The sequence below is a fragment of the Pygoscelis adeliae genome, unplaced genomic scaffold (assembly GCF_000699105.1).
Source record: "Pygoscelis adeliae isolate BGI_AS28 unplaced genomic scaffold, ASM69910v1 Scaffold86, whole genome shotgun sequence".
In the NCBI taxonomy this organism is placed as follows: Eukaryota; Metazoa; Chordata; class Aves; order Sphenisciformes; family Spheniscidae; genus Pygoscelis; species Pygoscelis adeliae.
The window spans coordinates 2172956-2182874 of record NW_008824930.1 but is presented as its reverse complement, the minus strand read 5'-3'; the positions used below and the strand labels follow the sequence as shown (position 1 = coordinate 2182874).

Genomic DNA, 9919 nt, shown 5'->3' with positions numbered 1-9919 from the left:
ATAAAACTACTTCAAAGTTAGAACTTATTTTACCGTCTGTAACTTAGAGTTGTAAGAATTTTTTCAGACTTCTTGAAGATCAGGGCTAACCTCAACCCTGACGTGCACAGATTGAGGAACTTTTTGTTACAATGAGTTTTGCCTGTGGTGAACTGGTTTTTGTAGAATCAGTTATGTTAAGTTTATATAGCCCTTAAACCTCCTTATGATTGCATAAAGAAGGAAATGGAGTTCGAAGGACAACCTGTTCTTTAATGATCATGGTCTCATGGGCCCATGATTTTACCTTTGCTTTCCGAAGTGCCAGTGTCTTATGACTTTGTGGTCCTCAGTGTCATTTCAAGGTTGGTACAAGGTGTTTAGGTTTAGAATGAGCGTAGTTAATCAACAACATTTTGGTGGTGTAATGGTCTGGAGGCTGGATATTGCCATGAGGACAGTCTGTTTGTGGCTGGTATTTGGTATTGATATTTTGCAGACTTTAGGCCAGTGAAGTCAGAGGTATGAGATGAGACTGAAAGAAGGGCAAGATCTACTTTGTCTTGAAATGTTTTTTTCACAAGGTTAAAACTGCTTTTAGGTGACCAATCAGATGATCACAGCATGTAAATCTTACATTACAAACAACAATACGGCCACCATCTGGAATCAACCTCAGGAGAGAGTTATAGAAAAGCTACAAGCAGCCATTAGACTTAAACAGGTAGGTGGGAAGAGCATGTGGAAAACAGAATATAAGGTGAGATTTAGGAGGGCATGATTAGGAAAACTTTAATTTATATGAGAAAGCAATGTTATAATGAAGGAAAATGAAGCAACTGAAAAATACCCTTTGGAACTGGAGTGTTTATATTAGAGCTAACGGATATTTAATCCAGTGTCTGTTGATCTTGTGGAAACAGGATTTCGATGCTCAGCCTAACTTAACTGTGCTTCTTATATGAGAATTACTTGGATTTTCATGCCTGAGTTTCTCCAGAAAGTTTCTTCTCACGTGATGAGGAGGGATGTGTGATAGAAATGAAAATAGAGGAAGTTACTGGGCAGAATATATTCCAAAGATATGTGGACAAACTATACCTTTAGAAAGGGCAATTTAGTGAACTGAGAAGAATTCAGCTGTTTGGATTGCGTAGACTTGTTGGGAAGATAGCCTTTATTTTTTTGCATACATTTCCATGACCATTTTGGGAATTCTTTTCTTTTTTTCTTTTTTCCCTTTAGAACATAGGATCATAGGATAATTCAACTTGGAAGGGTCCTCAGCAGGTATCTAGTTCAACCTTGTGCTCAAAGCAAAAGCAGGGGCAGCTATGAGATCGAACTTGGTTGCCCAGTCCTTTATCCAGTCCTGTCTTGAAGTTCTCCAAGGACGGAGAGACTGCACAGCCTTTCTGGGCAGCTTCTTTTACTGTTTGACTGTCCTTAGGGTGAAATATTTTCTCCTTGCATCCAGTCAGAACCTGTTCTGTTTCAATTTATGCCCATTGCCTCTTGGCCTCTGTCCATGTGTTACTGTGAAGAGCCTAGATCTGTCTTCTTGATAACCTCCCTGTAGATATCAGAAGGCTCATACTAGGTTTTCTCCGTTACTACTTTGATGTCTTAATAATATGTGCTTCGAAGACTAGAACTTTATCCTGACACCTTCTGAAGCAACAAACCTTGCATAGTTCTAGCACAAATCAGTGTAAATTTATGACGTCTTACTATCAGCAATGAGCAGTAAATTTTTGTGTTTCTATAAAGATATAGCAAATTATTCAGTTGCTGCATTAAAATATGTTGATGGATTAGGGGTTTTTTTGAGTCTTACTAGTTCCAAAAGCTCTCAGAAAATCAATATATTGAAACTTAAAATTTAAATCACTAACAGCTTAGGAAACTGGGCCCTTTGTATTAATATCTCCAAGTGGGGTTATTCATTCATATATATGCTAAAAAATAATGAACATTGTATTTTAAAGAGAACTACTCTTGAAAGAAACCATTTCAGGCAAATCTGTTGACTCTGTAATCTGACTTTGGGAAGAATTTAATTTTAACATGTTTGGAGTAAGGTTTATGCCCAGTTAAGAAAGCAGAATGAAAACTGGAAGCTGCTATGGAGCAGCATTCTGACTTCAGAAGGGTTTTTGTTCTGGAAAGTGATTTTGGAAAATTTGAAACATTATTACTCAATAAAACTGCTCAGCACACAACCATTATTTTCAGTTTCTGAAAACTGAAATCTGGGTTGTCATCTTGGGTATTCAGTAAACACATTCAGTAAACACATCAAGCCCTGGTATAAAATGGAAGGAACAGAATTTCACGCTACTAAGGATGGAATGTACAAATACATATATATGCAGTTCATTCATTTGATGAAATGTGTGATCCTATAATGGTATTGTTGGGTTAGTTTTCAGAGACAAATTCTGTTACTGTCTTTGTAGTGTTCGTGGTTGTTTATTGATGAAACTTCTACTTGCTATCAAGTTAGGATAATATCTGTGCATAAATTTTGTTCTAGCTGATGATATTGCCTTTTATTATATGCTTGCCATTCTTCTTTTAAATTTCTCTTTGTTTTTAGGAGTATCAAAATTGCTTTCACGAGATAAAAGAGAAATTGGAACAAAATCCAGATGAAAGACAGTTTGATTTTAGTGAGATGTATATCTTTGGAAAATTTGAAACCTTTCATCGACGTCTAGTAAAGATAATAGATGTTTTCAATACTATGAAAACCTACTCAGTTCTACAGGAGTCTAAGATAGAGGGATTGGAAGGAATGATCACAAAATACGAGGTACACAGTAAATTTTGGATATCCTGTCAGTCTGACTTGAACTTTAAACAATAAATAATTATGAAAATTAGAAAAGTGTTTATCAAGAGACAAGTTAACTCTGTAAGTTGTGCTAAAATTACTGGGTAATAGTTAACGATGTAAACGTGATTGCTGGGGAAGCGAGCAGTAAAGATTAAAAGGGGCAGGTGGACATGTGAAAGAGGTATGTTAAAATCAAAGCTGATTGAAAAAAGCAACAAAATGGGGGGGACTTTGTAACAGGAGTAATTTGAGCCATGGTTTTGTGTTATGATCAAGAGAAAAAGTGAGAAGTGCAACATTTCTGTCTTTACAAATGTTTTGCTAGCTATGAAAGTATACTGCGACCAAAATTGCAGGCTGTCTTCATCTCTTGCCCATTATTCTAGGGGTACCTGATCAGTGACCGCCACTGAGGCTGGCTCCATTGCTCTGGTGGTCAATGCTGCAGTCAGATTTTCCTTGCAGCTCGGGGTGAAACAAGCCCCAGTTCCATTTCTGTGCTGCATAAATGCCAACAAATATAACTTTGATTTCTTGAAATAAGTCATTTTTTAAAAAGAGAAAAAACCTTGGACTCTCAGATTTACTTTGTTTCATTAAGGAAATAGCAAGCTTAATTCCAGCAAAACAGAATATTAGGTTTACTTAAAATCTGTACTCGATCTAGACTACAATCATCAACTTTGTGTTTTTTGAGGGAAGAAAGAGTTAATTCACATATGGCTATCTTTAGGGTGAGGGAGGAAAAGAAATGACTTAGTTGGTTTGCTCTGGAAAGCTCTTCAAGTTTAGGCTTTTTCTTTTGTAATAGCGAAATCCCTTTGCTTGTTAGTATTACTATTCAGGTTTCTTTCCTGGTCCTTTTATTTAGTAGGAGTGAGACTTGAACAACAAGGAGCTCTTCTAAGAATATAAATATGCTAAAACATGTTCTTTTCCTTCCTTCTTTCCGAGATTTACTTTCTTTTCTAATGAGTAGAGTCTTCCCTACTTTTACAGAGCCTGAGTTAACTTATCTTATTGTATGTCTTTCTTAGTGCAGTAATATAATTATGGCACTTGTAAATATTAAAATAAATCGGAAGTATTCAATATGTGGAGTTTGTAAACTGCTTTTAGGGATCACGTGATACAGTAGCAGTGCAGGCAAACGTGGCATTCTAATTTGCTTTACCCTGTCCTTTTCCTTTTTGTTATGGCCTTGAGTAAATCACTTTGCTTTAGTTAAATAGCAGTAGGGTAAAATGTGAGCATTCTATGGTCCATCCTGGTTCGATTCACTCCCTGTTGCAGGCCGGGGTTTTGATTCCTTGATTGCATCCTTCACAGTAGCCAGTTTTCTCCTTTGTTCTCTTCTGTAGTCTTCTGAGAAAAAACCTGGGCACGACTGGAAGGATAGCTTGGTCCAAGACTTCCACACGGGCAGGATAGGTGTGGGCTGCTCTAAATTCTGCTCCCTTCACTGAGAGCTGCTCTCTAAAGCTGTGCCAGCAGGCTTCTTGGCAACTCAGGTTGCTGAGAATTTTCAGGTCATGCTATGAAGATGCTCTTTTGGTAGGCTGGAACACAGACATCTCATTTATTTGGGGCATTTGTGTTTGAAATGCTGCCTGTGACCATTAGCCCAGGCTGTGGTGCAGTCTGCAAACTCTACAGAGATACATCGGTGTGTTATCAGCATTGTTCTCACCCTAAATCCAAAACACAGCACTGTACCAGCTACTAGGAAGGAAATTAACTCTATCCCTGCCGAAACCAGGACAACCACGTTATCCATTGCAGCACTCAAGTCCTAAAGTAAAAGCTTTGTGTAAGACCCAGTTACTGTGAAGTCAGTTTCATTTGGGGGGAGGGGGTAAGGGGAAATTATACACGCTTAGGTAGACAATAGAACCTACATGGAAGGTTCTGGATAGTATGCATAAAGGGCAGAAAGTGATTGTAGTTTTTTAAGTGACAAAATTGAGGTACTGAAGTATTTGACATGGACCATAGCTATAGTTATGTGACTGATTATATGACTTGAAAGATTTTTACAATAGGAAGTTACTGTGTTGCAGTTCTTTATGCTTTACCACTTAGTTGCTATCAGGATTTGCTTGTTTTTAGAGGAAAAGGTGGAATTTTTATTTACAGCAAAGCAATAAAACTGAAGTTCAGTTGACTGATAATAAAATGATGGAAGTCTGCTGAAAATATGCTGAGCTTCATAGCTGTACTGTGGTAAACTACTAGGATGTTGAACAGTGGTTTGTCATTAGAAATCCTTTAACTGTATGTACAGTTCAAGGGAGATGCTAATTAAGATGTACTTTCATTTGAGTGGACAGTAGCTATGTAAGAGAAGCCAGGAATAGTAAGTCCTGGGCTGGTGATGTGCTGCATCTTACTGTGACTTTTGAATAGTCGTTTTTTCTGTGGAATCAGTTAATTTAAAGGTATGGAAAATACTAATGTGAAAATATTTTTCTATGTTGACCTTTGTTAACTTTTGTTAGCTTTTAAATGGAAATAACCTTTGCATGAGAGAATATTTAATGGGTAACAAATGTCTTTGATGAAAAGCAAGAGTCTGAATTTCTGTCAGTTCTAATTGACTTAAAATGGAAATAAATGATATAAATGAAATTCATATGGCCATTGCACCAACTTGTTTCCTGCAAATATGTCATTTAAGTGGTTTGCTTATATTGCTCAGCAATATAACTACTACTAATAATATAACTGGTAATAATAATAATATAACTGGTAACTAATGGCAAGGTAAAATGTGAATATGCACAGCCCGTTGTGCTAAATATTTTGGTGTGGTAAGTCTTTTGGTGATAATTTTCTTCTTCTGTGAAACTGTTTAGAGCATTGTTGACATCATGAAGGAAAGGCATTACAATTTCTTGGATCAACGGAAGACTGATTTTGACCAAGACTATGAAGAGTTTTGCAAAGAGATAAATGATCTTCATGTAGGTTTTATGATTCAAATAAGAATTTAATTTACTGATGAATCCTCTTGAAAACAAAAATACCTCTGAGTTACCACCAAACAAATTAAGCAAATCTCGAAGTTTTATTCTGAAATTGAAAAATTATTATAATGTATCTCCACTTTAAAGCTTGCATTTATTGTCTAACTTTCAGACCAGTTTCATGGAATAGGCCAGAAAGGGCCTTGAGGGCCTGCAACAAAAGGATTTTTAATTACTGTACTTTATTTGGAAGTTAGGCTAGCAAGAATAACAGTGAAATTGATGATTTCATTGGGTGAATGGGAGCATAGCACAAATAAGTCAGATAATTAACTTTCCCATAGTTCTGAAGTCACAAGTTGGTGGAAGGAAAGGGTATCAGTAGAAGAAAAAAATTAAAATAAATGCTTGGCTTGCTTTGGCTGCCTAAGAGGTAAGTGAGCATTTTTGAGGGCTCTCAGCATGGTGGAACATTTGAGGATATAAAAGCTTTTGTTGGTTGCCCGGCTACAGAGGGAACTTGGAAAGAAAATGTCTTGAAAGTTGGTTGTATTTTGTTTAATTCTTGAGGGAAGGAAGAAAGGGAAAATTGGTACTTACTGAGGTTAGTTTCACATAAACAAATTATGTTCTAATATAGTGTATGATAAATCCTGTCAAGTAATTCCTGATATATTTGAGGTGTGTGCCTTATGTAGTTCTCTGCTGTAGAATTATTTGCTCTCCTTCAGGATCAATTAAGGATTTTCATGGACATCACCTTTGAAAATATTCTGAACACTGAAAGAGCACTGAGTATGTTGAAGAAATTTGAAAGGTATTATGTCCTATCTACATTGCTAGAATTCTGCCAGGCAATGGAAATAACACTCTGAGGATGGTGGGAAGGGGGCGAGCACAGCAGGAGGCATCTCCTTAAATACAAATGAAAAACAACTCAACTTCCTCTCACTCAGCTGTTCAGCTCTGTTAAGGGATGTCTTCGCAGCAGCGTGGATGAATAAAAACCATATTTTTTGTATCAGAAAATGCAAAATACAGTGGACTTTGACTTCATCTTTCAAAATCAGCATAAGTACAGGAATACTGTATGGCTGTTAGCATATTTGCCTTAGCTTTGTCCTTGAACAATGACATTAATTTGTTACCACAGTGCAGTTAGGAGAGAGTAAAATGCTTGTATTAGGAAACAGTGAAATTTGTCTTGCTAAATTCACATTGTTGCAAAGCAGCCTCAGTCTTTATTGCATCAGTTTTCTTATAATACTCTATTTAATGGAGTAGACTGCTAGTGGTGAATTGGTTACAGTTTGCTGCACATAATTTTAGCTCAGTGTTTGAAAACAGTGACAAAACAGAAAGTGTGTAGGCTTACTTGGAAACTTTTATCATCTGGTCTAAATCTTGGTTGCTTGGAATCAGGTTGTGACAGCCTTTGTTCATGCTTTAGTGAAAACTCTGCTGCTAAAGTAGTTATTTTCTAAAGAATGCAAGGGAATCTGGAATGATTGTATTTTCCAACAATGCATCAGAAGAATTTCGGAAGTATTAAAGGAATTTTTTTAATGATTATTATTTTTCCAAGCAGATTACAAATCCCGAATCTTGGCATTGATGAAAAGTATCAGAAAATACTTCAAAACTATGGTCATGACATAGAAACAGTCTGTAAAATCTACACTAGGCAGAAGCAGGACCCTCCACTGGCTCGTAATCTGCCTCCAATAGCTGGTAAGATCTTGTGGGCACGCCACCTATTCCATAGGATCCAGGAGCCCATGGAGTCTTTCCAGCGGCACTCGGCTGTTCTGCAAACACCAGATGGCAAGCGCATAATCCGCAACTACAACAAAGTAGCAAAAGTTCTTATGGAGTTTGAGGTGATCTACCACAGGGCATGGCTTCAGCAGGTAAAACAGCTGATTTTGATTAGGATATTTCTTTTAAAAAATGTGGTGGATTTTTGTTGTTGGTAGACTAATAACATCTACCTTTACAGACCAGGTTGGATTCCTGTTGTTTCAGGCCTCGGTGAAACACTGGTTTACAGCAATGTGAAGGAATCTCTGGTTTATAGCAGTAGTCAGGTATGCTAAGCTGTAGACTCAGGATGCCTCTTAAGCGAGGGATGAATAAGAAAAGGTACTTTATAAGACAGTGTTTCTGTTAATAAGGAATGCCTGTACTGCCCGTAGCTGAATTTAGGAGCAACTGAAAGACCTTCATTATAACTAAGAAGTTATAATGAAAAACATTTATTATGGAAATGTATAATGAAGATTCAGTAGTAGCCTTAGCTGCCCCTCTGTCTCTGCCTTATCCTACTGACTGGTCGAAGAAGATCATGTGTGGGGAGAGGAGTTCTGCCAGCTGGTTAGCTTAAGGTAAAAGCAGACACAGAGGTTTCCTCTGGTCTGGACAATATGGATTTGGTTTTGAGTGATAATCCATGGGTGCACTCTGAGTGAATGTACATGTAAAAGACATCCAGTCTCAACAGATAGAGCATCCTATAGAATTAATAGCATACTCAGTGCACAAGTGCGTCTTCAGCCTGTTGTGGGTTAACCCTGGTAGGCAGCTAAGCACGACATAGCCACTTGATCACTTCCCCCTGCCCACCCCCAGTGGGGATAGGGAATAGGAAGGGAAAAGTAAAAGCAGGAAAACTTGTGGGTCGAGATAAAAAGTTGTTTAGTAAGTGAAGGAGAAGTGGAGGAAGAGAGAAAGAAAATAAGCGTTGCAAAGGCAGCCACTCGCCACCTCTCATGGATAGACCAATGTCCAGCCAGTTCCAGAGCAAAAGATGGCTAACCCCCTCAACCCCCACCTCTCCTTTTTTATTGCTAAGCATTACGTTATATGGCATGGAATATCCCTTTGGTTATTTCGGGACATCTGCCTGGTTTTGTCATCTCCCAACCTCTTGTGCACCCCCCCAATCTATTCACTGCAGGGGGCAGAGTGAGAAACAGAGAAGGTGTTGATGCTGTGCAAGCACTGTTCAGCAATAGCAAAAACATTAGTGTGTTGTCAACATTGTTTTGATCACAAACCTGAAACACAGCACCATAGAAGCTGCTATGAAGAAAATTAACTCCATCCCAGCCAGACCCAATACAGAGCCATTTCATTTCCTATCAACCATTTGGTAAGGCAGAACACTTCGTAGTCTGAATATTCTTCAGAAAACATGGCTTACCTTAAGTTGGCCTGATTAAGCGTGGCCAGCAGGTTGAGGGAGGTGATTCTGCCCCTCTACTCTGCTCTGGGGAGACCCCACCTGGAGTACTGCATCCAGCTCTGGAGCCCTCAGCATAAGAAAGACACGGACTTAGAGGTGTCCGTGACAGGTCCAGAAGAGGGCCACAAAAATGATCAGGGGGATGGAACACCTCCCCTGTGAAGAAAGGCTGAGGGAGTTGGGGTTGTTCAGCCTAGAGAAGAGAAGGCTCCCCCTTATCGCAGCCTCTCAGTACTTAAAGGGGGCTTATAAAAAAGGTGGCGGCAAACTTTTTAGCAGGGCCTGTTGGGATAGGACAAGGGGGAATGGCTTTAAACTAAAGGGGGGTAGATTTAGACTAGATATAAGGAAGAAATTTTTTACGCTGAGGGTGGTGAAGCACTGGAACAGGTTGCCCAGAGAGGTGGTGGATGCCCCATCCCTGGAAACATTCAAGGTCAGGTCCTGCCCACGGCAGGGGGGTTGGACTAGATGACCTTTAGAGGTCCCTTCCAACCCAAACTGTTCTATGATTCTATCATTCTAAGTTCTGAATCTCATTTGACTGACTTTGCCCTCTTGGATTTTGTACGTAGAAACTCTGACTACCTTCATATTATCAGATGGCTTCTGCAGGGACTACTTCAAAGCCTTGAAATCTCTACAAGTTTCTACTGTTTTATTGGCATATTTTCGACCTCCAGTTTCTTTGTTGCCTTGTCAAAGAGCATGTTGTAGAAAAATTGGTCTCAGCCTTTCAAATCTCAAAAAGAAGGATCAGAATCTCCAGATGACTGTTTTGAAGGTGGTGGCACGATTAGCAATGCATCTGCCTCTTGTTCTTGGAGCTCAGCCCCAACTTTTGTACAATGTGAAAATCTCTGGTGCTGATAAACATCAGTCTTCTCAAAG

The 9919-nt window shown here is 38.7% G+C and overlaps 1 protein-coding gene across 1 annotated transcript in view; it reads left to right on the top strand.

The window, feature by feature from the left end:
* The window catches only part of DNAH5 (dynein, axonemal, heavy chain 5), a 134886-nt gene that overhangs the window by 20353 nt on the left and 104614 nt on the right, over window positions 1–9919 (top strand). The window contains 5 exon segments of the mRNA XM_009324988.1: window positions 581–703; window positions 2579–2794; window positions 5674–5781; window positions 6516–6601; window positions 7373–7694. Of these exon segments, the coding sequence (XP_009323263.1) occupies window positions 581–703; window positions 2579–2794; window positions 5674–5781; window positions 6516–6601; window positions 7373–7694 (855 nt within the window).